Consider the following 27,479-nt stretch of genomic DNA (forward strand, 5'->3'; position numbering starts at 1 on the left):
AGTGTGTGTTGAAGGTTATTTTACTTGTGAGTGTGTGTTGAAGGTTATTTTACTTGTGAGTGTGTGTTGAAGGTTGTTTTACTTGCGTGTGTTGAAGGTTGTTTTACTTGTGAGTGTGTGTTGAAGGGTCTCCCTCACACAAGCTATGCCCTATACCGCTGAGCTCTTCACACTAGCTGTACCCTGTACCACCGAGCTCTGCCTCCAGTCCCACATGACTTTATTGCTTAGTTTTTCATTTTCATTATTTCTTTATAGTTGATGAAGCCGGCCAGAGGCTCTCCAGACATATTTTCAAACTGCTGAGTGTTTTGGATGTGTACAATCTACAGCCCTTCTTCCAGTCTTTCCCCACCACACCCCTGCCCTGTGCCCACCACCCCCTCCACAGCTTAGCCACCCCACTTCCTCTGTCCCCCAGAACCAGCCTTCCTATCGTTCCTTGCCAAGTCTGTTATCTTTTCCAAGGATGGCGCCCAGTTTACTGCAGGACAACCACCGCCAACCCTGGTTCATAAATGACCCTCCTGAGCCTGGCAGTGTGTGGCCCCTCCCCAGGCTGCCTGGCTCGTCTCTGCTTGTCAGAGGGGGCAGGGGATGTTTGAAGTTGCTCCCTCCATTTTCTGGGGCATCACCTCTGTCCTGATCACAGCCTGCCTGGCTGGGCCATGCTTACCCTTCTGACTCAGTTTAGGGTGCTTCTGTCACAGATCTCATGTCTCCCCCTCTGTCCGGCTGTCATTTTTGCTGCACAGAACCACAGAGAGCTCAGACTACCTGTCTCCTGTCCCTCTGCCTCGAGTAGATTTTAGCCCAGTGGTGGCTAAAGTCAGGCTCAGGACACTCAGCATAAAGGCCTGGAGTTTGCTACAATGAACATAAGGGTACTATGTGTCAGTATGGACTGTGGGTCATAGGCAGAACCCAGGGGAAGTCGGTAGGCAAGTTTTATTTTTGGTCAATCTGTACACTCTCTGCTGGGAGTGGATAGGGCAGTGTGTGGCTCCTCCCCAGGCTGCCTGGCTCGTCTCTGCTTGTCAGAGGAGGCGGGGGATATGTTTGAAGTTGCTCCCTCCATTTCCTGGGGCATCACCTTTGCACAGGCCTTCAGGGCCGGTCACAGGGAGCAGGGCCCTTCTTCCGTTCTCGAGTCAGCAGGGTCACCAGCTTGGCCTTGATGCCTGCTTGTGCACCAGAGCGGCCAGGGCTGGCAGCCTCGTCCAGCTCCTGCTCTAGCAGCCTCCGGTACTGGGCTTCCAGGCTGCTGTCCTGGGCCGAGCCAGGCCAACTCAGGTCCTCGTTGTTGTGGTAGATGGGGCTGGCCAGGGGGCTGTGGCCACCAAGAGGGCCCTCTTGGGACTCGGGAGCCCCATTGGACAGCTCAGGACTGGTCTCCAGCATGCACAGGTTCTCATAGAGGTAATTCCCACTGGCTGCGGGCCTGCTGGTCTGCTTGGACACAGACGCATACAGACCAGATACTGTTCCATCTTGTGAGGGGCTGAGCAGCAGTGGCAGGCTTTGAGGCCCAGGGTCAGTCCTAGGCAGCTTTCTGGAAGTGGCTAGCTCAAATCCCGGGGCCACCTCCTGAAGCTCTCCAGGGGGCTCTAGGGAGGGTAGGGAAAGGGCCCGAGGCAGGGGGCAGGGTGGGGACATGGCCAGTTCTGGAAGCCGGTCCCGCTGGCGGGCAATGGCGGCAGCCACAGCTCCGCATATGTCTGGGGCACGTGGACTGCTGAAGGCAAAAAGGCCCTCACCCGAGTTACAACGGCGGCCAGCTTCAAAAGAGAACACGCCCTGCACACAAGTGACACAGGCAGGCAGGGGTCAGTGGCTGATGAGCCAGGACCACTGTTTCCTGTAGGGACCTGTCAAGTTGGTCAGCACCTTACCTTGTCAGAGCCGAACTTGCGCAGGAAATGGTACGGCCAGCTGTAGCAGGCCTGGGAGCTGGAAGTCTCCCGAAGTTCAATATCATCTTGGCCCAGCACCAGGAGGTAAGGCCCTTTCAGGCGGCAGCGGCTGGTGGCCTCTGTCCTCTGCACCACCACTGGAAACTCACCCACTGTACTCGGGAAGCAAGGACATTTTATCAGTTCTCAGGGACAGTGCTGGGGTGGGCGGGCACAGGCCTGCCTTAGGGTCTCCCCCGAGTCACCTTCCTGCCAGGAGGAGTAGATAGAGTTTTCCTCCATGGCAACAAAGCCCCTTTTTGGAGTCTCAGCCTGCCCCGATCTGGAAGAACACTCTCCGTTGCCCTAAGGAAGAGATTACAGTCATCAGTTAGAACCCATCCTGCTCCTCCTCCCCAGCAGTGTCAGCGGGCAACAGCTTCCACGAACCAGTCCCACTCTGCCTCACACTCTGCAGGACTCTGGGATCCCCTGTGTCATTTCCCATCCGTACTATGGGCAGCAATCCCCACTGGGCCCCCTGAGAACCGGTCTTGAAGCAAGGCTACCCCTGCAGTGCAAGGCTATTCCTAGTGCTCTAAAGCTGGAGGCAACCAGGGGGATGTGGCCAGGGGCTGGGTTGGTTTCCATGTGGCTTTGATAGTCTGCAGCGATGAAAAGGCAGGGGCAGCAAGTAAAAATTCAGGCTTCTCCAATCATCTCCCTATCGCCCCCTGCAGGTCACCCCTGACCTTCCCGACTTCCATCCCACAACCAGGTCTGAAATTCTTTCAGGTTCTGATAGTCCACTGTGTAACTACCTTGACACAAGAGCATGGCCAAAGCCAAAACCCCACCTCCTTTCATTCTGAGCATTTAATTAAAAAACAAGGATACAAATCAACATTACTATTTTAAAATACCCAATTCAGTGGTTTTCCTATATTCACAAGGTTGTATAGCCATAGCAGCACCTAATTCCAAAACTCATCATCACAAATGACAGTCTAGTACTACCATTTGCCTCCCACGGCCCCTGGTGACCATGCGCCTGCCTTCTGTCTGTATGTGTTTCTTTGTTCTGGATATGTTATGAATTAAAAAATGGTATATGCTAGCTTTTTGTGCTGTATTTGTTCAAGATTCCTTGTTTTTTGTTTTGTTTTGTTTGGTTGGTTGTTTTTTTGTTGTTTGTTTTAGTTTTTCTTTCTTTTTTTTTTTGTTTTTTGTTTGGTTTGGTTTTTCGAGACAGGGTTTCTCCGTGTAGCTTTGGAGCCTATCCTGGCACTCGCTCTGGAGAACAGGCTTGAACTCACAGAGATCCTCCTGCCTCTGCCTCCCGAGTGCTGGGATTAAAGGCGTGCACCACCAACACCTGGCCTGTTTTAGTTTTTCAAGACAGGGTTTCTCTGTGTAGCCCTGGCTGTCCTGGCACTCGCTCTGGAGACCAGGCTGGCCTTGAACTCACAGAGATCCTCCTGCCTCTGCCTCCTGAGTGCTGGGATTAAAGGTGTGTGCCACCACTGCCAGGCTGGTTGTTTTTTTATTGTCTTGTTTTTGAGGCAATGTCTAAGTAGCTCAGGCTGGCCTGGAACTGGCCAAATAGCTAAGGATGACCTTGAACTGCTGAATTTTCTTCCTCCACCTTCCAAATGCTGGGGTTACAGGCCTGGGCCATGCTGCCCAGCTTAAGGTTTTGTTTTCATCAGGGGATAGTCCTATGTTGTTTCATTTCTTGGCAATGGTGACTAGTGCTGCCATGAGCACTGGTGGCCACATTTTGCCTGAACATCTTTTCATTCTCTTGGTTATACAAGAATCAGGAGAATTGCAGCCATATGGTAACTCCCTGATTGGTTTTAAAAAGTGTTTATTATTTATTGCTATGTGTATGGGTGTTTTGCCTACACATGTGTCTGTGTACTACAAGTGAACACAGACTATGGAGGCCCAAGGAAGGTGTTTTATCCCTGGGACTTAACAGTTGTGAGTGCGGTGTGGAGGCTGGAAATTGAACCTGTGGCCTCTGCAAGAGGAGCCAGTGCTCTCAACTGCTGAGCCATCTCTCCAGCTGCTCCATGATTAACTTTCCAAGGAACTACCAGAGTTGACTGTTTTTTTCTACCATGAACCCTTAGTTTTCACAACCATCAGCCTCTGGCTTTAATACTCCAAAGCCATCTCCTCTGATTCAGTATGAAACCTCCAATCCACACATGGCCCGAGGAGGTTCCCACAGGCTCTCACTGAACTTCCTAAAGTCACTGACTCCTGTTGGCCTCAGCTGCTGGCCTACTTTCTGCTCCTTCCCATACCATGTTTTCCCACCCCAGGGCCTTTGCCCGTGACACCAGCATTACAATACTTGTCAGTGTGTCTTGGACACCTTTCTCAATCCTCTGCCTGGTGGGTCCTCAACTGGGGTTCAGGGCGCAAGCCCACTCTCCTCTTTGGAGGTTTCCTGATCTACTGTTGGATTTTCTCTATAGCATGCATGGGGATCTGAGATTCATGGACTTATGAGCTGTTGGCCAGATTTGCCAGTGCTTACCAAGTGGCAGAGTATGACTAAGCAAGGACATGAGTAAGAGGGGTAAGGTGGTCTCCGCAGGTCAGTTCACTTTATACTCACTGGGAAGGCCAGCTGGCAGATGGGGCCGATCCATGACTGGCGGTGCTGTGCAGCCAGCAGGTGGCTTCGTTCAGTGGTAGTGATCAGGAAGGCGCCAGTGTCCCTGGGACAATTCTCACCATCCGCAGGCAGGACAGACACACAGTCAGCCAAGCGTATGACCCGACGTTCGCCTCGTCGGCCAGGCCCTGTGGATCTGTCGCCTGCTGGCCCCAGGCCACCATCACGAACATCCCAGCTTTCCAGCCGAGCTACACCTGATGGGCCTCCTGCATACAGCAGAGCCCACACTTTCCGCCAGCATTTCTGTAAAGAAATAGACTCTTGGGGAGAAGGCTCCCCCCGCCACTCAACTCTGTACAAACTGCTGAGCAACTGGTCACCTGACTTCTGCCTCTCTAAGTCTTTAGGGTACAAAGGAAGGAGGATGCTTTGCTAGGGCAAAGGTAAGCAGGAAGAAGTCTGTATTTGGGGTTAGTCAATCCCAAGTTCAAATCCCACCCTGCCCTTTTCTGAATGATCTCCATAGCAATAGCAAGCAAACAAAAAGAACCCCAAAACCAAACAAAACCTTAAGCAGTCTCTCAAGGCCATGAGATAGGAGCCTGGGACTTCCACCGGCTTATCTAGTGGTTGGGGCAGGCCAATGGACACTGTTGTCTATTGCTAACCCCCAACCAAAATGGGCACTTAGTCCATGACTGGGTGCGGTGGGAAGGAGGCCTTAGCTTCATGCTGGTAAGGAAGGAAACATGCAAATGATATCTAGCAAAGGAAACAGTTTTCTACCCAGGGAGCAGCTGCAGCTGAACTGTGGGCGTACTATCTTGTGCTCAAGGAGGAAAATGAACCCTCGACCCCTCTCCTCCCGAGTGTCTGGGGACCCAGTTTTCGTCTGCAGGGTGCTACTCCATGCTGGGAAGGGTCCTGCCACTCAGGCCTTGACCTTCCCCAGCTTCGGGGCCATCGCACACGTAGGTTTTGCTTGAGACTCTTCCACTGTCTTGGCACCCCTACCATTTTGAGGGAGGCTTTCAAAGGATGCTTCAGCCCTAACCTAAGGCCAAGAACCTCCACTCCCAAATTCCCAGGTTTCAGCCCACCCAGATTCCCTTCCCGGTTCGCTCAGGTCCATACAGGCTGGCTGGCTAAGCAGAGATTTTATTCTCTGTCTATGGCTGGCAGCCTGAGGTCCCCACCTTGCCAAACTTCACGTGCTGCTGGTAGAGGATGCCATCCTTGACCGGGGCCTCCACAGACTCCATGACCACGGCTGTTCTGAAGACCCGAGGAGACTGGTGACAGGCTGGCTGGACGGGAGCTCCTCTGACTTCCCCTTCTGGCCACTTCCCCCTCCCTCTGTCCAGAGACAGCTGCAGGGCTAGGGGGAGGGGAGCCTGGGCTTCACTGAAGGGACAGCAGAACCTTAGGGTTCTTGCCTTTCCAAGACTACACACGCCTATGGGGAGTTGAGGCCACTGGGGGACCATTGCCTCTTGCGCATGTACCTGGATCAGCTGGACGTGAGTGTTTTACCACAGGATGGATGCCCTGAGTCACGAGCTCTGAACCCTCCCCCATCCTGAGGCAGCTGTGCACCCCAAGGATGGGAACTGCACAGCCCTGGCCCCATCCTTAAGACTCTTCTCTCTCCTGGTTGCCATTCTGAGGCCTACCTGCCTCTCTAGCAGTATTGGTTTAAACCAGGGCCTTGGGTGTGCTAAGGAAATTGATCTACCACTGAGTTATATTCCCAGCCCAATCGGAAGTATTTCCAAAGTTCACTAGGCCTGGGCCCACCCTGGCTGTGTCCACCAACCCCCGCTATTCCCTCTCAGTCTCGTCTGGGCCACTCCACCCCCTGTGTTCTCGCCTTTACTTCCTCCATTGTGTTTCTTCACATTAGTCCCTTCTGGGCAATCCTTACCACTGCTCTTCCTGCCACAGGCGGCTGCTTCTTCCTGGAGGCCTTCCCTGACCACTCTTCAGGGTAGGAGAGAGAAGCAGCCCACAGTACACACAACAAGCAGCAGGGCTCCAGTCAGGCTCACTGCTTGTCACTCAAGTGTGGGTGACAAGCCCCCAGGGTGCTCCCCAGGGAGATCACATGATCCTTAAAGCTTTGCTTCCTGCCCCAGTCTTCCTCCCGCCCCACCCCACCCCGCCCCATCCCACTTGCCTTGTTAGAGACCTTGACTGGGGCTGTGCACGAATATTAATTATGGAAGTATTGCGTCACTCATGTAATGTCACCTTGGGAAAGACTGCTGTAACCAGGGTGAGGAATGCTCTTTGGTGGTCACAAAGTAGACAGGAAATACATTCAAGGGGCCCTTTGGCTCCTGGCTCCTTGTCTACTGTGGCCCAGGCGGCTCTGAGCTCAGTCTGACCCTGTCCTTTACATTCTCATCAACATTTTAATAATGAGGAAATTAAGGCTCAGATGTTAAGTAACTTGCCTGCCACTGGCCTCACACGGAGTGACAAACACAGGTTGAGCAACCGCTGTCTTTGCTGAATCAGTATACGCTTTACATAGTGTTCCTGGTGCACAAGAACCAAGGCCCTGGCTACGGCTGTGCCGCCTCTTTGCCCCCTCTTGCTGCAAGGTGAAGTCCTGGTTGGTGGGCTAGTCTTGCAACAGATGTCTGCATGTATGAATCTTACCTGTGGCTCCCCAGTTATGACAGCATCTACCTGGCTCATTGCTGTCCTTATAGCCCAGTAAAGAGTGGGGGCCAACAGAGGCAGAGGGTGTCTGTGGCTGGAATGGCAGTTCTGTGGCATCTACCACTTCCTCAGAAGATAGAGCAGGGGATTTCTGGCTGGGAGCCTGCAGAGGCAGGGAGGGGTAGCCAGAGGCTTTGGAGGCCTTGGAGCAGGCACAGGAAGAGTAGCAGTGTCAAGTGGCAGGGAGACTAGGGACACAACCATTTCCCCGTGACCCCCAACTGTGGCTCCTGAGTTACTGGGCATTCCTGACCAGATACTCTTGAACCCCCAGATAGGACACCAGCTGGCCAGTCCCTTCTACAGCAGGCTGGCAACTCTGGGAGATGTTGACGTCTTGCCTCAGGGTGGCTCTGGGGCAGAGGGTAAGGCTTGTCCAGGAACCACGGGGCAGGTGGGCGAGAAAGAGGAAGAGCTGAAGAGAAGGGATTGTGCTTTAATGACAGCAGGGGAAGAACAAAAATAGTAATTCTGGGGGCACTGGGACTGCCCAGGCCAGCTGGGCCAAGGGGGCTGGCTTCTTGTCTTGAGGGCTGGTGTATGCACGGCTGGAGTCCTGCAACTGATGCCTCTTGGGGAGAAGAGGGAAGACAGACGGCTCAGAAGTCCATGGAGCTGTGGGCCAGGTAGTCCTTGCGGCCAATGTTGCTGACCTGCTTTGTCTGCATAGCTTCAAGTTTGGGGCAGTCAGTGATCCGATGGCCAAGGCCTCCACAGAAGGCACAGCCACGTTCTCCTGGGGGGTGGAGAGAAGGGTCAGCAAGGTCACAGGACCAAGTTTCAGACCCCAAGCTGGCCCTACCATTCTGGACTAGTTTCCTGCTATTTCAGTCTGTTTGCCTTACCAGCCCCAGCCACCCAGCTGCACACTGGAGATGGAGCTCCTGCTCAACACGTACCTCCAATGTCCAGCATGGACTCATCCCCACAGTGCAGCACTTGGAGAACAGGCGGTACCTTCTGCTTGGCCTCCAGCAATAAGGCTTTGAGGTCCATGAGCACTGACTCATCTAAGGAAGGAGAATAGTGGGGTAGCATCAGGCTCCATCCTGGAGCTACAACCTGGATGGCTACACATGGAGGGCCCAAGGCAGAGCCAAGGTAGCTACAGTGACAGACTCACCACAGGCCTTGTTGATGAAGGTGGTAGCAATCCCCGTGTTTCCTGAACGCCCGGTGCGGCCAATTCGGTGCACTGTGAGGAAAGAAAGTCTGCAGCCTACCCCTTGGACACCTGGCCCTCCCGTCCAGCCCACTGATATCCCAAACTTCTTACCATAGTTCTCGATTTCTTCAGGCATGTCATAATTGATGACATGCTGGATGGCAGGAAAGTCCAGGCCTTTGGAGGCCACATCTGTGGCCACTAAGACATCCTTCTTGCCTTCCCGAAATGCCTCAATGGCTTTGGTCCGCTCTTCCTGGTCTAGGGTGAGTAAGGTTATGTGTCAGAACATAGTAGGAATGTTGGGAGCAGCACAGGCTGGCCAGGCAAGGGCAGGGAATGGGAAGGCAGGGAGTAGTCATGGCAGCAGGTCTATGCCAATGTAGTGACCATTCTGACCTTTGCCCCCATGAATGGCCACAGCCTCAACCCCCTTGAGCAGAAGGTATTCGTGAATGGCATCCACATCTGCTTTCTTCTCTGCAAAGATGAGCACCTGCCCAAAAAGGCCAACTCTAGTCAGAAGGTGTCATACTGAGTCCCCATCATATTTCCCTACCATCGTCTCTCATCCTGGGAACTCTGGGACCAGCCTGGTCCAGCTGTACTCACAGGTGGGGGTGTCTTCTGCAAGCACTCGAGCAGGTACACCATCTTGGCTTCCTCCTTCACGTATTCCACCTCCTGCCACCATAAGGGCCAGGTCAGGTGACCCCAAGATTAGGCTCACCATTCATGGCCCTGATTGTAGCGGGGCTCTCAGTCTGGGCTGGGTGATCAGAAGTCTCTTGCCATTGAGGGCTGGACAGCCTAAGAATGGCCTTGGCTAAAGGTCACAAGGTGGACTCTCAGCATCAGGGGAGCATGGCTAGCTTCAGCCTGTACTGGTAAGACTGCTCGCTAGGAGTGCCTGCCTACCTGGATGACATCCAGGCTGGCTGCTCCAGCACGTCCCACGTTGATGGTGACGGGCTTTACCAGGGCGCTCTTAGCAAAATTCTGAATCTTCTTCGGCATGGTGGCACTGAAGAGAAGAGTCTGCCGCTGGCCCTGAGGAAGAGTGGGGCTAGGGCTAAGGCAGTGGTTCTTAACCTGTGCGTCATGATCCCTCTGGGGGGGGTCACATATCAGATATCCTACATATCAGACATTTACATTATAATTCACAGCAGTAGAAAAATTACAGCTATGAAGTAGCAACAAAGTAATTTTATGGCTGGGGGCCACCACAGCATGAAGAACTGTGTTAAGGGGTTGTGTTAGGAAGGCTGAGAACCACTGAGTTAAGGGCATGCAGGGCTAGACGGAGGGCATATAGGGGATGGGGTCTGAGGGTGCTGAAAGCAGAGGCATGACAGTGCACAGACTCTCTGCAGGTCACCATGGAGTACATGAGTGTACACATGTCTGTGCAGGAATGCCTGAGTGAGGCAGGGGTGGGGCACCTTGAAGTAGGAGAAGATGGTACGGATGTCGCCCTCAAAGCCCATGTCGATCATTCGGTCAGCCTCATCCAGGGCCAGGTAGCGACAGATGTCCAGACTAACCATTTTCTTTTGCAGCAAATCCATGAGGCGTCCAGGTGTGGCTACCATCATGTGCACACCACTGAGAACAAAAAGAAACCCTGAGGTTTGGGCTACCTGGCTCTCCCTATCACCTATCAGAGGCTGGACCTTGGCTTCTGCTTTTGCTGTTTCCTTCCCTGTGTCTCAGCACTTGCCCCTATGTGCAGCCATGCTGCTTATCTGGTGGTGGTGGTGGGGCACCTTTCTGGCCTGTACTCACCCTGAAACACCTTCCCAAGAGGGCTGTCTAGAGACCCCTGGTTCCTGCATTCCCCTTGTTGGACTCACTTTTCTCATAAGCTGACTTTATCTTTTCTGTGCCTACATCTTCCTTGAGTCTGCAGATACCTCAGACACAGGGATGGTCTGAGGATCAGGCAAGGCATATGCTATGACTATGATCTCAGGGCCACGTTCATCGAGTTGGAGATGTCTTCCTGGGACTATACTACTACCTGGAAAGGTCAGACATGCTACTGGGGTCTGGCCTCATGTCAGTACCTTAGTTTCCTTGGCTAATCACAGTGAATAGCTCTGATTTTTCGGGACACCCTAGGTTTCATCTCTGAGCTTCATGCCTGAACTGCCCCTCTGCAAGAATTCAAATGGCACCTTCCCTGTAAAGCCTTCCCTGACTTCTTACATCTCGAGAGAATGGGAACAACCCATCTTTCACATTCCCACGACACCCAGCACATCCTTCCACCGCACCCACCCCCACTTTCCCTCAAGGGCTGGACTCACGTAGCTGTGGGAGAGCATGCGCTAAACTAAAGGGTTCTTTTGCTTCTCTGGGAACGCTGGGGATGCCTGAGACAGGGTGTCTGTACATACTGTCGGATGGTCTCCATCTGCTCTTTTACTGACATTCCCCCGATGCAGAGAGCACAGCGCAGCAAGGGTGAGCTGTCCTCCTGCAGCAGACGGCAGTAATATTCCAGGATGCCATGGGTCTGCCGGGCCAGCTCTCGCTAAAGGCATAGAGATAAGGCTGGTACCAGAAGTCAGCCTCAGTCCTTATCCTGACCCCAGGCTATCCTATCTTACCGAGGGGCAGATGATGAGGCCATAAGGCCCTTCACGCTTGGAGAAAGGCAACCGCTTCTCTTGTTCCAGGCAGAACATGATGACAGGCAGTGTGAATACCAGTGTCTTGCCTGACCCGGTGAAGGCAATGCCAATCATGTCCCGGCCGGACAGACTGTTGGGAGAGGACAGCTTCAGGACTGGGCCCAGCAGAAGACAGTTGGACAAATGGGCCCTGCTTCTCTGTTGTAGCTCTCAAGGGCCCCACGCCCACAGCCCAGACTCACATGGTAGGGATGCCCTGGATCTGAATGGGTGTTGGGTGGAGAATGCCCTTTTTTTTCAGACCTCGAAGGATGGCTGTAAAAAATAATGGGTGTTTTATTAGAGTTCTGAATCCTGTAAAACCAGCTCTGCGTATTAAGTTGCAAGTCATGAAACATCTGGTGCCCATCTATCTGAGCCTAACAGTGCTCTCACTAAAGCTCTGTCCAAGCAGAAGACAGTGAACGTGTACAGCTGAGGCATCTGAAAACAAGCTTAAAGAAACCCTTTCTCAGCCAGGTGTTGGTGGTGCACACCTTTAATCCCAGCACTCGGGAGGCAGTGGCAGGCAGATCTCTGTGAGTTCGAGGCCAGCCTGGTCACCAGATCAAGTGCCAGGATAGGCTCCAAAGCTACACAGAGAAACCCTGTCTTGAAAAACCAAAAAAAAAAAAGAAAAGAAAAGAAACCCTTTCTCTAGCCAGGGGGGATACACACCCGTAGCCCCGAATCTGGGAGGCACAGCTAAGTTCTGGGACAAGCCGGACTCCACAGTGACACCTGGTTTCAAGCCTACCTCTCCACACAGAGCATGGGAGGTCATGCTGACAATGTTAGCACTATCATTCGGCAGGGATGAATCGGAGGTCACCCTGGGCTGCAGAGTGAGATCCTGTCTCGGAAGAACTTCTTTGCCAGAACTAACCACCACCACCAACCACAAAGGGATATCCCATCTCAACCCTTCCATCCCCGCTGCTGCGCTCAGCGGGAGCTGGGGCACAATCTCACAGAGGCTGGATTACAAAAAGCATGGATTCTCCCTCTCCGCACATACCGGCAGGAAACTTCATCTCCTTGAAACTCTTGATGGGCGGTGGGATACCATCTCCCTCTACCAGGATGTGGTACCTCTTCCGAACTCGCTCATGCCGCTCTTCAGACATGTTCAGGACATAGCGTGGGGGGGTCCAACTGCAGGTAGGCAGCGCACAGCAGAGGTTAGCCCAGGCTGTAGGTATGGCTGTGCCTCAGTATCACTGCCCGTCTTGAGCCACAAACATTGACTGGAAAGACATACCTGGTTTTGATTGGATCGTCATATGTGATGCCTTTGGCCATTTCCTTCACTGACATCAAGGCTGAGGAGACAGACATAGCTCAGTGGGGTTCCTGCTTCAGACCCCTTGGGACACAATATGTTTGGGGCTGGGGGGGGGCTCAGTCCACCTCCTCTTTGCACCAGCTATAATCATACCTCGGCCTTCCGCCACACTCTCCAAAATCTTTTCTTCTTCCTTCAGTTGCTTTTCCTTGGCCGACTCCTTTCGCGCTGACAAAAGCCGAAGATGTCAGAGAGTCAGGGGCACGGTATCCCAGGCTCAGCCTCTCTCCTCCCGGCTCAGCCTACCTTCAGCCTTCTCTTTGAGGTGCTGGTGCTGATCCAGGAGGCTGACATTGGACTGGGGGCCCAGCGGGATGTCGTCCTCATCTCCCCGGGGCTCACTGCCACTGTCCTGCTGCTCTTCCTCCGCAGCTCCCTTGCGTCTTCGTTGCAGCAGCTTCTGGAGCTGAAGTCCCAGCAGCGTCCCTCAGAGTCAAGCCCAGGACTCGGCAGATGGGGGGGCGGGGTGCATAGCGCCGGGAGGGTCGGCGCCAGGACCCCGGCTCCCCGGCTCGCCCCCTCCCGCCGACGCCGACCACACGCCCCCGCTGCCCCCGGACGGCGGCCCTCACCAGCAGCTGCCGGCGCTGCCGCAGAGGCACATAGGGTACGTAGTCCTCGTCGTCGTCATCGTCGTCCTCGGAGCGGCTCCCTCCCGCGGCCGCCTCGTCCGCGCGAGCCCGCTGCGGAGACCCGAGTCAGCCCACGGCCCCTCCCCTTCCCGCTCCCCCTCGCGTGGGCCCAGCCTCACTCCCACCTTCCGCTCGGGTTCCGACTCCTCCATCGTTGGTCGCACACATGCGCAATGCCCGGACGAAAAACCACGCCTCATCTGAACTCCAATCAGACGGCGACAAACTGTCGTCGTCGCCTAGCAACGGCGCGCGCGCCGGATCGCGTACCGGGACAAACTTCCTCCAGCGCTTCTGTGGGCGGGCGCCGGAGCCTATCGGAACTATCTGGCGAGGCCTTGTGGGTAACGGGAGGACTGCAGGCATGCGCAGAAGACTCGAGCCGTGCGGAGCAGGGCGTTCTTCCGCGCATGTTCCCGGGAGGATGCTGCGCCCTCCGGTGGCCTGGGGCCCTGCCCTGCAAGAGGGGTTCCCGCGGCTACCCAGGCCCGCAGTCCCGCAGCAGGCAGGACTGATGGCCGGCAGGGTGACGCCTCTGCCCCGCGCGGTCACAAGTAAAACAATGGTCACGGTGGGCCCTCTTTGAGGCAGGATTGCTCTGTGTAGCCACGCTGTCCTGCCTGTCTCCTGAGTGCGCCACCACCCCCGGCAGTCAGCGTCTTCAGTGGAGGCCCTGTAAGTGTAAAAGGACGCCCGGGAATCTAGAGGGCTCTGGAGGCGCTGGCTTCGGAAGTGAAGGCTTCACCGGTAGCGGAGCGGGAGCGGGGCTGAGAGTAGAGCAAGCTGCAGTGGGGTAGACGGAAAGGGGCTGCGCTCAGGTTGTCACGCGCCCAACTTCACTTTAGGAGGAATGACAGAACTAGTCCCCGTCCTAAGACTGTCCCTAATAGGACCATTGATCACACGCAGCAGTTTCCAAGAGGGAGCGGAGGGACAGGACACGCCGTGAAGACAGAACCTATTTACTTGTTTTTAGATTATGAGAAATGTACGCATTTGTTTTTTGTTTGTTCCCCCGCCCCCCCGAGTCAGGGTTTCTCTGTGTAGCTTTGGAGGCTGTCCTGGCACTCGCTCTGGAGACCAGGCTGGCCTCGAACTCACAGAGATCCGCCTGCCTCTGCCTCCCGAGTGCTGGGATTAAAGGCCCGGCTAAGGATTTGTTTTTATAGCCAAGCCTGGCCTCAAACTTGTGGTGATCTTCCTGCCTCAGGCTCGGGAGTACTGAGATTGTGTGCCACGGTTACAATCATCCCAAGGCAACACAAATCGATTTTCGTGACACTCCTAGCAAATGGCTTCTCTTGTACCATGCAAACGATGAGCAGGAATTAAAAAAAAAAAAAAAAAAAAAAAGCCAGGAGTCGGACACCTTTAATCCTAGCAGAGCACAGCAGGCAGTTCTCTAAGTTTGAGGCCAGCTTTGCCAACTTAAGGCAAACAAACAAAAAACTGGAATTCATAAAGGATGAGTAATTGTGGAAGAGGAGAGTGTGAGCCAAAGTTAGAACTAAGGTCGCCAAGCCTCACTGGTGACTGCATATGCTAGGAACGAGTGCCCAACACCAAAGACTTGTAGTACCTGACCAGACCTTCACATATGGCACAACTGGAATTTTAGATAGCTGTTCAAAGTATGAGAAACACAGCCAACAGATACAGAGGAAGGCTTCATCTGCTTTCCCTTCCCTGGGGATTGAACAGGTCAAGAGGCAGGAATCCTGCTCCCTTTCTTTAGAAGGAAACTGATGCCCAGTTGTGGATGGCTCTTGGCCTGCAGAGTACACCTCCAGACACTGTGTTACCCATGAAAGCTCAGTTAAGAATGGCATTTAGGAAGAAATGGCTCAGGACTAAATGTTATAATTTAAAAAACAGTGGGAGAGAGAGTAGGTGCCATACAAGGTGGGAGCACACAGGGATGGGACAACAGAAAGGGAGGGCAGGAGGTGGGCAAGGCCTGCCTTTGTGTGTTCTCTGTGAATCAGTCCAGGCTGGCCTTGAACTCACTGCTTCCCCAGTGCTGGGATTACAGGTGTGCGCCACCACCATCCGGGTAAGGCCTGCCTTTTATAAGGGAACACAGTGAATGGTATCCTGTCAGGACCCTAAGGGCAAATGTCTGAATACTACCATTGATAGCATTTGTTCTTGCAGAGGACCCAGTTTGATTTTCAGCACCCACATGGTATCTCACAAACAGTTGTAACTCTAGTTCCATGAAATCCAATGCCCTTTTCTGACCTTGGGCACCAGGCTCATGGTGTAAGCAAAACACTCATTATACATAAATCTTCAAACAACAACAACAAAAACCAAGACATTTAGGCCTGGTGTGGTGTTATATACCTTAATTATAGCTCTCCAGAGGCAGAGGCAAACTCACTCTCAGTGAGTTTGAGGCCAGCTCTGTCTACATAGTGAGTTCCAGGACACCTGGGGCTATATAGATCCTGTCTCAAAAACAAAAACAAAAAAAACATCATCATCAAAAACAACAACAAAACCCCAAAAAGTGCATTTAATAGAAAATAACTACTCTAGGCAGTTTGGACATAGCGTATGTAAGGTATTTTTAGCAATCCTGTTATATTAAAATATAAATTGGGAGGATGGAAGTGAATTTCTTGACTTTGTAGATGTTCAGTATTTGTCTTACTCTCAGGTCCATGGGAACATATTTCATTCCCAGTAGGAAATCAGATCTAATTCATAAAAATTCAGGTTGCCCTTAACTGCTCCAACTTTGTTGGTAAGGTGTAGGTGGTTCTCACTTGGCCATGGCTATAGGTGGAGGGTGCACAAAGGCCTCATAGCCTTTCCTACACTACACCTGGTCTCACACAGATGTATGAAGACCATATCCAACCTGCAGCCACATGGCCACCTTGAAAGGAAAAAGCTAAGGGTAAGGGTTAACACTGGAATCAGCTAGCAGACATCCATACCTGGGGTGGGTCTGTAAGGGCATTTCCCGGAAGGGTTTACTGAGGGTGAAGACCTCCTCCAGAATGGGAAGCACTTTCCCAGGTGATGGCCTGGACATAAGGGAAAAGCTTTTTGCTGCCTGTTTTTACCTTACTGCTGAACACATCTACTTTATTATTGTTACCACTTCTTTGGCCTTTCAATGTGGACTAAAGGTCAGGAACTCTCTTGGGGGCTGGAGAGATCGCTCTGCAGTTAAGAGCACTGTCTGGCCGGGCATTGGTGGCACGCGCCTTTAATCCCAGCACTCGGGAGGCAGAGGCAGAGGATCTCTGTGAGTTTGAGACCAACCTGGTCTACAAGAGCGAGTGCCAGGACAGCCTCCAAAGCCACAGAGAAACCCTGGGGGGGGTGGGGGGGGAAGCACTGTCTGTTTTCAGAGGACCCAGTTCAATCCCCAGCGCCGACATGGTAGCTCACAGCCATCTGTAACTCCAGCCCCAGGGGAGTCAACGCCCTCCTCTGGCCTCCACAGATACTGCGTGCATGGAGCACACATATATGTGGACAAAACACCCATACAATATAAATTAATAAAAAGTGTCAAATATCAGTGGCTCTCCAGGAATCTTCCAGGCCTTCAGCACCAAACTGAACTGCTTCATGGATTGAGCAGGTACTGTGTTCTCAGCATCTCCAAAGATCAGGGGCAACTACAGCCCATAGAGTGTTCCAGTCTCGTGTACCTGGGTCCTCCCAATAAAAGGAAGGGCCTGGGCAGTGGAATCACAGCCTTGTACTTTAGCCCACTTAACCAGACTAATTTGTTCAGTAATCACTGTACTGTCTTTTGTTCTGTTTTTTTGTTTGTTTGTTTGTTTTTCAAGACAAGGTTTCTCTGTGTAGCTTTGGAAGCTGTCCTGGAACTCACTCTGTAGACCAGGCTGGTCTCGAACTCACAGAGATCCACCTTCCTCTGCCTCCCAAGTGCTGGGATTAAAGGTGTGCACCACCAACCGCCGGGCCATCACCGTAGTTTCTGAGCCTTGGTTTCCTCTTCTTTAAATTAGGCTATCAGTCACATTTAGGAATGCTTGGAGGACTCTAAGAATTAAGTGAAAATATGACAAATTGTTTATACAAAGTACGCTCCATAGTGGTGACCAAGACAGATCCTCTGTTTTTGAGTACACAGATCCCACCCACTCCCCATTCAGACCGGCAAATCACCATTACACTCTGTGTCCAAATGTTGCTTTATCTTTCTGCATGAAAGATATTCACAGTATCAAAAGTAAAGAATTAAAAAAAAAAAAAAAAAAAAACAAACAAAACAAAACCAAACACAAAGAGAGCAGTGTTGGGCCAGCAGTACCATCAGCCCTTGGCTCACAGGCCAGCCCATTCTTTCCCTGGGCTCTGCGTGTGGAGGCTGCGTAGCACCAGGAAGCGGCTCTGCTGAGGTCCAGAGCATGGCATCCATTCAGCTTTTGGTTGGTCAGGGTGGTAGGAGCAGGGAGGTCAGGACGGGTAGAAGGGCACACGGAGGAGAAACTCCATCTGCAGCTTGAGTTGGGGCCTTGAGATGACCTGGAGAAGTCGACCTGGGTAGGCCTGAAGGGAAAAAATGGCAGAGTCACAGTGAGCACCAGCTCCATCCCATGCCGCCCCCACCCTGCCCTTCTGGCTCTGGTTTGGGGTGGATCACAGCACCAGCCTCTCCCCAGACCCCGGCTGGCTTTGTGTCCTGAATGGAAATTTGAAAATTTCTAGTGGAAAATGAAGTTTAAAACTGTTGAGGGACAGAGCCCCAGTCCTGAGGTTCTGTCAACATATGGGACAATCCCTGAGAGACCAGAGGCCCTTTCTGCAGCACAGGTCAGGGCTGAGAGCTTGGTTGCTGGTTCTCAGTCCTGTATTTGGACTCCTACTCAGGTTCCAAGGAAACAGAATGGGTGGGGTCCTGAGTCTGCCAGCACTGCAGGGTCCTAATCCTGCCTGAAGATGATGGAGAGACTCTAGGACATGCACTCATGAGGGCGGGAGGAGGGCTACGGCCTTCCTATCTTCGAAGAGATCAGCCCAGGTAGAAGTTGATGGCTGGATTAGGTTTCCCAAGAAACCAGGGAAATTGGACTTATGTGAGGAGGTGTGACCCTTTTTCCTTCCATGGGGCAACAGATAAATGTCTGCAGTCTTTGCTATTCCTAGCTCTTGTGGTGGTGGAGAAGAAAGGTAACAGGGTGGGTGCCTTAGCCCAGAAGATGCCCTTGGGGTGTGGTTATCCAGTGTGGCAGGCAGAGGATCAGATGCCTCAAAACACAGGAAGCCTGAGGCAATTCTGCAGAAAACAGTCTTATCTTGGGGACAGCATGTACACAGCACAGGGGCCTCAGCTCTGAAGACTGTCCTGGCTTCAGGCCTGTATACTGCCTGGGGACTTGTTCAGGGTCCAGGAGGCTGACCACTTCACCTTTTAAAGAGGAGAGGAGCACAGAGACAGATGGGGACCTCAAGAGTATGCAAACAGAGATGAGGCCACCTGTCTAAGCCTCCCACTGTATTAAGGGCAGCTCTGTAGCTGTCAGACAAAGACCTGATCCAGGTATACAGCACAAGATTAATACATGGAACTGTGGGACAGGACAGACGATTGGAGGTTAAGAGCACTGGCTGCTCTTCCAAAGGAACTATGTTCAAATTCCAGCACCTACATGGCAGCTCATAACTATCTCTAACGGGATTCAACACCCTCTCATATACATACACGAAGGCAAAGTACCAATGCACGTAAAAATAAATCATTAAAAAAAAAAAAAGCCAAAACACCAAACATGGAACTGAATAGCCTTGGGCCCCAATATTGTGTACAACCTTCATATCTCTTCCGCAGTAAAGTTCCATGCCTGGAGTCTTTCTCCAGTCTTGGGCACCCCACCCCAAAACATTATCCAATATGTCAATAGTTCAGACAAAAGGATTTGTGCAGGTGGCTGGAGGGGTGGCCAGAGCTGCTTGTGGGTCAGATTCTTCCCAAAAGGCAGCTTAGCTACTAGTTCCTCAGGGAACTTGTCCTACTGGGGAAAAAGCCTCCACTAATGCCTTGAAGGCCTGTTGTAGCTCACCTGCCCCTCACTGTTCCCTTAGGGGCTGGTCTCTCACACTGCTTAAGGTGGGTGGCATTCAGAGTCTACACTGGGGGAGCAAATGGGACTTAAGCCCAATGCCCAAACGTGGTGCAGCTCCATGAACTCTACTGCTGCCTGGAGGCTTTGGGAGGAGATTGAGCCCCACTGATGCCATCCTAAGAAGCAGACCTTCAGGAGAAACAGCGGCAAAGGGGGAGGGGGGACTAACCAGGGAGGTGGCCGTGGGTGAGCAGACACAGAAAAGGACAGCACAGATCAGCAGCAACTGAGCCTGGATATGTGGTTGCTATAGAGGGGAGACAGCAGGGACAGCAAGCCCTAAGCCCCAGTCCCCAGAGCCAGAGCACAGAGTGGTGAAGAGGGGCACAGAAGTGGCAGGGATGGGAGAAGGGGGTGCAAGTACCAGCTGAGGTCTCTGCCTCAGTGAGCTGTGCTAGGAGTGGTTTTCTTGAGGCTGAAGTTGGTCCAGTTCACAGCAACTTTCTGACGAGTTTGCTTTGCAGAATCCAAACAGAACCTATTGGGTTTAGAAAAATATGGGTAAACACAGTAAAAGGTTCTCTCCTGTCCTCACGGGAACCCCACCTCTAGACAAAACATGTTCCATTCACTAAGAAACAAGCTGGAAGCCCAGAGTGGTGCTATACAGTGTAGTCCCAGCACTCAGGACTAGCATGAATTTGAGGCCTGTGTTATACAGTCAGCCTCTTTAAAAACAAAAGGAAAGAAACAAGTTGGCGTTAAGGAGGCACTGTGGCTTCCAGGTATTTGGGTTTGACAGGCAAGAGAATTTCACTGGCTGCTCTGAGACACAAACTGTCCATCTCTCCCTTACTCCCACTGTAATGAGCTGGTTTTACCTTCAGACTTTTGTACACACTGACCCACTACTATCACTTCACCTGGTGAGCTTAGCTCAATCTCAGTCCTCTCCCAGAAAGGTCTCCTCTAACCTCCTGGCTGGTGTGAAGGTTTCCCGAAGTGGCCCTATCACGTGAGCCTTTAGCCATCTAACAGTACCAATCAGTGGGTTGTGTAGTTCTGAATCTCACTGTGTAGACGGTTCCTATAGCTTGACCCACTGGAAGTACAAGGAAAACTCCAGCACTTGGGAATCAGAGAAGGGGGATCTCTTTGAGTTTGAGGCCAGCCTAATTTATATAATGAGTTCTAAGGCAGCCAGTGCTGCACTGAAACCCTGTCCAAAAATGAGTAAGAAATAAAAATGGATAAAGCTGGAAAAAGTCCTAGTTTTTCTGTCCCAACATGGCTCCTTCTCCTTACGCCTTGCACCTTCTCAGATGCTCTGTCATACAAAGCGGTTCCCTGGGTTCAGACTCCATGGAAGGGCCTAGAAGGGTGGTGAGGCTCTCTTACGGACGGTCTCAGGTCTGAGACACGACATGGGACTTGGGTATGGGCATAGAGTGCCCTCAGCTGGAGAAAGGCAGCAGCACACACCTACCTCTTGAAGTACTCCACCTCTCGGTCTGTCTCATCCATCTCCACCCCATCCATGTCCTTGGGCAGGAACACATCGTCTAGGAAGACACAGCCAGGAGGGCTCAGTGCCCATGGCCAGGCCTCTGGGGTCATGCTGGGGGCAGTGCTGCCCATACACGGGGACTGCCCTCCACCCCATGGCTCGTTGGGGGTGGGGGTTGAGCCACTTGGTTCCTGGTGCACTCACCCAAGGAGGAGGCTGATTTCTCCTGTTTGCGGCTCCGGCGGCTGCGGCCCTTGCCCTGGGACAAGCTCTGTGGCTTGGCTGGGCCTGGGGTCTGCACAGATTCCTGCTCCTGAGTCCGTGCCTTGGCCTCACTGGGCCAATTCTGCCAGGAACTACCCTTCTTCTCAATTTTGGGGCTGTCAGCCCAACTTGGTCCTGGCCTGCTCCCCCGGCTGCCCTCTCCAGGTTCTGCGCAGTTACCAACTTTGGCAGGCTCTGGGCCCTTGCCTGGCTGCTTGGGGCTAGATGTCTGGCTCTTGGCACTGGGAGCCTCTAGGTTGGCTGGAGGCCAGGGGGCCAGACCCGCCTCAGTCTTCTTCACTTGACTTCCCTGTCTCTTGCTCTTTCTTGGCTTCCCACCTGTGGCCACAGGCTCAGACAGCTCCTGCTTGCAGCTAGGGACTTCCTTTGAGCTCTGCTCAGAGTTAGGGTTGCCTGGCTTGGGTGTCTTCACCCAGATCACCCGAGACAGGTTGGGCACAGTGTTGAGTCTTCTCACGAGCCCATTCTCAGGGACGCCAGGTGGGGGACCCCTCGTCTCTGTCCATGGTGGACGAGGGTCTCTCCTTTCTGCCCATGCTGCGACTGGCTCACTTGGAGCTTGTAACGAGTGGCTCTGAAGGGAGCCCAAAGTCAAAGGGGACAGGTCAAGGTTGATGTCAGGCTGCTGCTCAGAGGATCCATTGAGGTCTGAAGGGGTTGGAGTCTGGGGCTGAGGTTCTGAAGTCCCCTCCTGAAAGCCACTGCTCTCCATGTCGAGCTCACATGTGCTGAAACTGGCACACAGGGAGTCTTTGACGGTGCTCTTGATCTCCTGCAAGCGGCTGCTCAAGAAGCTATTGACCCGGTCCAGCTCCTGGTCAGGCCACTCTAGGAGCCTCTCCCTGGCAGGCCTTGGCGACTGACTTCCAGAAACACGGTTCACCTGCTTCAGAGCTTCTGTTGCCAACCGGGCCTTCTCTTTTTCCTGCCAATAAAAGAGGCAGTTTCAGAAGAGGTCTGTCAGCCACCAGGTACAATGTGACACCTGACACATTAGCCCGGGACTTAGCTTTGCCACTCACTTGCTGAAGGCAGAGACTAGTGATCTCCACATGGTCTTCAGCCCTGCAGGAATGAGGGGTCAGCGACACCAGATGGTATCAAGTCTTGGGGGTGGAAGCACAAATAAGCTCCCGAGGGTAGGGTTTTGACAGTTTATCCATCATGAGCCTGTGTCAGTTCTGGGTCTAAGAAGGCTAGACCTGCTTCCTAGGCATGAGTTAGCATGAGCTTGAGTAATTCACTCATTCCCCAGTTAGGCCCCAGTAGACTCATCTGCAAAGTAGAGACAATGATTCTGGAATAAAGAACAAAGTGGGGGATGCATGGCTATGGAGAGGCAGGCAGTCTCTTCAATTCTGTAGGTAGCAGGGAAAATATTATTATGCAGTCTTAAAGGAAATAAGATATAGGAACTGAGCTGCTCAGAGTGGCTGACACGCAAGCGCCTTTCTGATGCTGTACTACTGAAGAGGGGCATCTTTTAAAAAAAGGTCTCTCATACATAGCTCAGCCAGTTCCATATATCCCAGCCCACATCTAAAGCATGTCCTATAGCACACCATCATCAGTGACAGGGTCCTCACAAGATCTAAGAGCAGCCCCTGAGCGCAGATGAAGACTGGGAGGCCCCAGACTTGAATAAGGAGAATGGAAATCCATCTAGGGGTGGAGTTATCCACATTTGTCTGCCCAAACCCAAGGTACCAGAGACTAACTAAGGCCTTCACAGGGAGCTGGGAGTCAGATGGGAAGGGTGTGGCAGAGCCCCACCTCACGCATATCCAGCTGACTTGCAGACTGAGGGGGGAGACAGAGGAGAATGAATCTGAGGAGAAAAGACTTGCCATCACTACAGAATCAACGGAAACAGTGTGATCCTCTGCCTCAGGGGGCAGGCATGTGTTCTCTTGTCTTTCTGAAAACTGCATACCTAAACTCAGCTTTCCTTAGAGTTCCTTGGACAAATCACTTACTCTCCTTGAACCCTAAGGTCCAAGTTTAGCACTTAGGAGAAAAAGTTGCTGAGGATGGCTATAAAGGGTTGGTGCCTGTCTCCTTCCCATGTGCTAGGACCCTGCCTACTCAGGAGAGCAGCAGTGTGGCCTGGAGGAGTGTCTGCAGGTGTACTGGAGACTGAAAGGATGGCCTCTCCCTGTCTCCCTGAGTCAGCAGAGCCTGGCTTCGGGTTGTTATGAATAAAAAGGTTTTTTGTTTTCTTGTTTTTCGAGACAGGATTTCTCTGTGGGGTAAGAAGTTTTTGCTCATTCACAGAAATGCTTGCTCTATGTTGAGAAAGTCTGAAAAGCACTGGTGTGGGTAGCACCTCCTCATCACAAACACTGGCGCCAAAAGGAGAAAGTACAGAAACACAGCGAGGTTCCATGCAAAAATCCGGCTCCAGGCAGCAGGTCATTTTTTAACCCTCACCACTGCCCTTGCTGCAGCATGATGCCTAGTTTACAGATGATGAACTTTGACTTTGGCAAGAATATGAAATTGACTCAAGGTTCGGTGGCTACTAAGTGACAAAATCAGGACAAGGCGCCAAGCATAGTTCAGAAATTGCAGACTTTCCAGTTCCATTTGCTCACCGACTGTAAGGCAGTGGGCTAAGCTTTTGGGAGTGCAGCTGGATACAAGACACACGGTCTCTGCTTCCAGCTTCAGTTAGCCTAGGAAGAGAGACATATAAATGGACTGTTTAATTCAGAGTGACAGGGTTAAACGCTACAGGGCACAAAGTACATGGTGCACAAGGTGCTTTTAACCCAGCCTGGGTCATGTGAGAGCGTTCCTGGAGGGGTACTGAAGGATGAGTGAAATTACCCTGAGAAAAATGAGATAAGCACATTCTAGGTGGAAGAAGGAACAAGTGTGAAAGCAGGGACAAGTGGAATAGTGTATCAATAGCAAGCAAAAACTACACCAGGGTACAGCTAGAGCAAAGTTTTGTTTTACTTTTTTTTTTTTTTTTTTTTTTTTGCCAGAAGAGGTGTGGTGTCTAGACCTTAGAAGACAGGCAGTTTAAAAAATAAGAGGTTGAAAGATGGAGCTGGTAGGCTAGACAGCAGCTGGATCTTAAGGAGCTCTGCAGGTTGTGCACAAGTCTGGGTTTGAACCTAAGGCAGTCAATGATTACCAACTGAAGGGTTTAAAATCAGATGCTGTGGGTAGAGAAAAGTGGACTGGTCTGAGTTGAGGGTGTGGGGTTAACATAGGTAGATATTTTTGTGGTCAGGAAGGTAAAATGGCACATGTTCAGAAAACTTTACCCCTAGAGCTGCTACAGTGACCCCCATGCACCAAGCACCTCTGTACCAGGCACTCTGCCCAAGTTTCCATGCGTCATCTCACCCCACCCTCATGGCCATCTACCACTTAGGATACTGTTATTCTCATTTCATAGATGGAAAAAACAAGGCTTAGAGATGAAGTGATTTGCCCAAGGTCATACAGCAAGTGTGATCAAGCTGAGCTTCAAACCGAAGTCCAGTTCCAAGGCTCACTGCTTTTGGTCACAATGCACTTCCTCACGACAGTGCCCAGGGTGAAGTGGTCCCTTTACTAAGCAGATAATGTAGAAGAAAAGGCAGGCTTCTTTTGTGATATACTGAGTCTGAGGTGACTACAGGATATTCCCGAAGGACCAACAGTTAGCAGAGATGCCAGTGTCAAGTACAGGGTAAAAATACCACCTGGACCGCTTCTCTTTCCCAGAGAGATGTGCTCTACAAAGTCTAGGTGAGGGACAGGAGCTAATGAATGTAAGAAACATGGAGAAGATGGTGCGCCCACTGCCACTACGTACCTAGGCCCTACTTGCCTGAAAGTCAGGGAGCCAAAGACACAGTTTAAAGGGGTGCACAAACACAGTGTCAAATGTCACTTAGCAGACAACTATGACAGACACATAACCAAGACATACCTTGGATTGGCAATAAAGTGGTGACTGAAGGTTAGGGGACAATGGGAAGTGAAAACAATGAACATGGATGTAGAGCTTTCAAAAATTATAGCTATGATGAAGGAGGCAAACAGGGAGAGCGGGAAAGGCTGGCTCTAGCTTCCAGGAACTCAATAGCGGGCACAAAGGCATGCATGTGATGGAGCCAGACCAGAGGGGAGACTTGAGATCTTGTGGCCGGAGTCTGAGTTTGGGCCCCAGACAATGTCTACCAATCAAAGGCTTTGGAAACAGCAGGAAGCCTGAGCTGGGGAAGCAAAGGAGGACTGTATGGACTGGATGCGAGAGGGACAGCCCTTCCTTTAGATGGGGAGGTTTATCCCATGGCTTTTTCCTTGATGAAAACAGAATTGTTAACAAGACAGGGGAAAGCAGTTGACAGCCTCAAGAATGGAGAATCAGGGGTCTGACAAAAGGGTCCCATGAATGGGAATGACAAAGAATAAAAGAACCATGGAACTACAGGCCAGCCAGCCAACACGAGAGCTCAAGCAAGTGGGAGCACACCCAGCTGCATATCACATAAACCTAGTCACATGCTATACTCTGGGTGTATTAGGGAGGCAATAGGGCAGCATGGGCTTCAGTTTTTCTGAGCAGATGTGACAAAAGGGCAACAGGCAAGAGAACCGGTAAGAAAAAGGCCGAATGGCGGGTTAGTTCACTTACTCAAGTGAGTGCTAGGCTGGCATGGGAAGAAGAGAAAGGGTCAGAGGACATTAAGTGGACAAAGAAGAATGGCTGTGAGGATGCAGACGACACAGTAAGGGGTCAAAGGATCAGGGAGTAGTGCCTAAAGGCCAGAAATAGGAAGTAATGTGTGACAGACAGTAGGGTGAGGGATCAGGAAAGCCCTGTTTTCACCTACTTCCCAAGGTAGGAGAGTAAGCAGTCATCGCTACATGCCTACCAGGGAAGCTGGATTTTTGATGGCAGCTAAACTAGTTAAAACCAATGGGAGCTCAGAGGGCCTGGTTGACAGTGACTGTACAGGCAGCATGAGATCAGAGGAGTGTGATGAATGGCAGCCTAGAGAGACGCAAGGTGCAGGGAAGACTTCCCTGAGGGTGTCTGCAATGGAGGAAACATGAACTGAGTCCTGGAATGACAGCCTTTCAGGAAGGGTATACAGTTAAAAAGTACACCAGACCTGGGAACTACTGAACATGCCCTCTGGGGACTGCTTAAAGAGGCCAGAGACCACAGTAACTCACTGAAAACCTCAGGAGGGCAACTTTGGGTGGGTGGGGGTAAAGGAAGGTTGACTGTTCTCTGAAGCTAACAGCGGGACCTTTTGGTTTGCTACTTCAGGCAGCAGAAGGATCCTGGTTGTCCTTGGGCTGAAAGGATGGAGAATCACTTCTGCCTTCCAGAACTCTAGGAGTTGTTTGACCACCCAAGAACTGGAACTAGCTGGCTGTCAAGCCAAATCTCTTCAGATGGTGGCTCCTGCATGTGGAACTGTGCAGACACAGCTGGTAGTAGGCAGGAGAAGAAGTAATGAACTCCCAGGTGACAAGCCATCAACTCAAGGCTCATCCAGCAGCAAGGCTGTCCAGGAATAGCTCCCTGGGTTTAGCCCTCAGTGCCGAGGACTGGCTCACTCCCCTGGCTTCAATTACATCTCTCTGCTGGCAACTGCTGGTCTTATGCCTCCACTTGCATTTGGTGTCTCACATTGCCCTCTGAATCAATGTGCTCCAACTGCATCCCGTCTTCTGCAACTGCCATCCTGGCTCTGTCTGTCACAAGCACCATCAGCACGCTGGCCACCACCCGGGAGACACCCATCACTGTGTTGTTGTGCTGTTACTAGAATACCCAAGCTTGTCACTTCTGCCCTCCAGTCCCACCCTCAGTCATTTCCCTTGGTCCTGTATTTCCCTGCCTAGGTACGAAACTCAAAGTTTTCTTCCCTTGTCTTCCCATGTGCCTCCTGCACCACCACACGACAATCAAAACACAGGCCTGACCAGTGTACTAACTGATGACAACCATCTGGTGACACCCTCTCATCTAGAGACCTGTCAAAACTGACCTTCAGCAGGGCCTCGGAGGCTGGCTTCTACTTCCATTACCTGCCCCACTTCTCCGCTATTTCCAGCTTTGGCTTTACCACACTGCTTGTGAGAATCTGTCCTTACTCCCTGGGACTCAGGTGATGAGTCAACCTCTTGTGAAGACACTTCTGGGCGAGAGAGAGAAAGAAAGACAAAGAAACACACACACACACACACACACACACACACACACACACACTCACAAAAAGAGAGAGAGAGACAGAGAGAGAGAGAGAGAGAGAGAGAGAGAGAGAGAGAGAGACTTCTCCTTACTGGACTAAGCTTCTCTAGGGTGAGAACTTAACATTTTGGTTCCCACTATTTGTGGATATACTTGCTAAATGAATAAATGACCTCGGCTTGGAGGACTCAGGCCATTTCCTTCTCCAGTTACTTGCCCCAGGTTTTCCCTGACCCTGGTGCCTCCCAGATTCATCCAGACCTTCCCATAGCAGTTGAGCCACACCAAGGTTCTTTGGCAGCCAGCATCAATCATACCCCAGAGGTTAGGGTGAGGGACCCCTCCGGGAGGA

General features: G+C 52.0%; 3 protein-coding genes and 1 long non-coding RNA gene across 11 annotated transcripts in view; 1 reads left to right on the plus strand and 3 right to left on the minus strand.

The window, feature by feature from the left end:
* Window positions 1-933: 933 nt before the first annotated feature.
* Window positions 934-6,662, minus strand: Dok3 (docking protein 3). The gene is made up of 5 exons (XM_027409778.2): window positions 5,724-6,662; window positions 4,525-4,830; window positions 2,159-2,258; window positions 1,893-2,065; window positions 934-1,797 (listed from the first exon to the last, which is right to left on the minus strand). The coding sequence occupies exons 1-5, from the start codon at window positions 6,012-6,014 to the stop codon at window positions 1,108-1,110; spliced, it is 1,560 nt and encodes a 519-aa protein (XP_027265579.1). The 5' UTR covers window positions 6,015-6,662; the 3' UTR covers window positions 934-1,107.
* Window positions 6,663-7,670: 1,008 nt separating this feature from the next.
* Window positions 7,671-13,355, minus strand: Ddx41 (DEAD-box helicase 41). The gene is made up of 17 exons (XM_027409777.2): window positions 13,200-13,355; window positions 13,015-13,125; window positions 12,689-12,848; window positions 12,536-12,610; window positions 12,359-12,419; window positions 12,116-12,252; window positions 11,301-11,373; window positions 11,035-11,188; window positions 10,822-10,958; window positions 9,865-10,027; window positions 9,338-9,469; window positions 9,032-9,103; window positions 8,819-8,915; window positions 8,531-8,680; window positions 8,378-8,449; window positions 8,154-8,264; window positions 7,671-7,990 (listed from the first exon to the last, which is right to left on the minus strand). The coding sequence occupies exons 1-17, from the start codon at window positions 13,272-13,274 to the stop codon at window positions 7,854-7,856; spliced, it is 1,917 nt and encodes a 638-aa protein (XP_027265578.1). The 5' UTR covers window positions 13,275-13,355; the 3' UTR covers window positions 7,671-7,853.
* Window positions 13,300-27,314, plus strand: LOC113835058. The gene is made up of 2 exons (XR_003484194.2): window positions 13,300-13,749; window positions 26,198-27,314. It is a non-coding gene; the product is annotated as an uncharacterized LOC113835058 (long non-coding RNA).
* Window positions 17,111-27,479, minus strand: part of Fam193b (family with sequence similarity 193 member B) — a 33,147-nt gene continuing 22,778 nt past the window's right edge. For all 8 annotated transcript variants that reach the window (XM_027409776.2, XM_035442999.1, XM_035443000.1 and 5 more), the window contains 4 exons: window positions 20,839-21,844; window positions 20,614-20,689; window positions 19,552-19,665; window positions 17,111-17,613 (listed from right to left, as the gene is read on the minus strand). In XM_027409776.2, coding sequence (XP_027265577.2) covers window positions 19,569-19,665; window positions 20,614-20,689; window positions 20,839-21,844 — 1,179 coding nt within the window. In that variant the 3' untranslated portion in view covers window positions 17,111-17,613; window positions 19,552-19,568. The remainder of the gene's footprint in view (window positions 17,614-19,551; window positions 19,666-20,613; window positions 20,690-20,838; window positions 21,845-27,479) is intronic.

The sequence above is a fragment of the Cricetulus griseus genome, chromosome 3 (assembly GCF_003668045.3).
Source record: "Cricetulus griseus strain 17A/GY chromosome 3, alternate assembly CriGri-PICRH-1.0, whole genome shotgun sequence".
Lineage (NCBI taxonomy): Eukaryota > Metazoa > Chordata > Mammalia > Rodentia > Cricetidae > Cricetulus > Cricetulus griseus.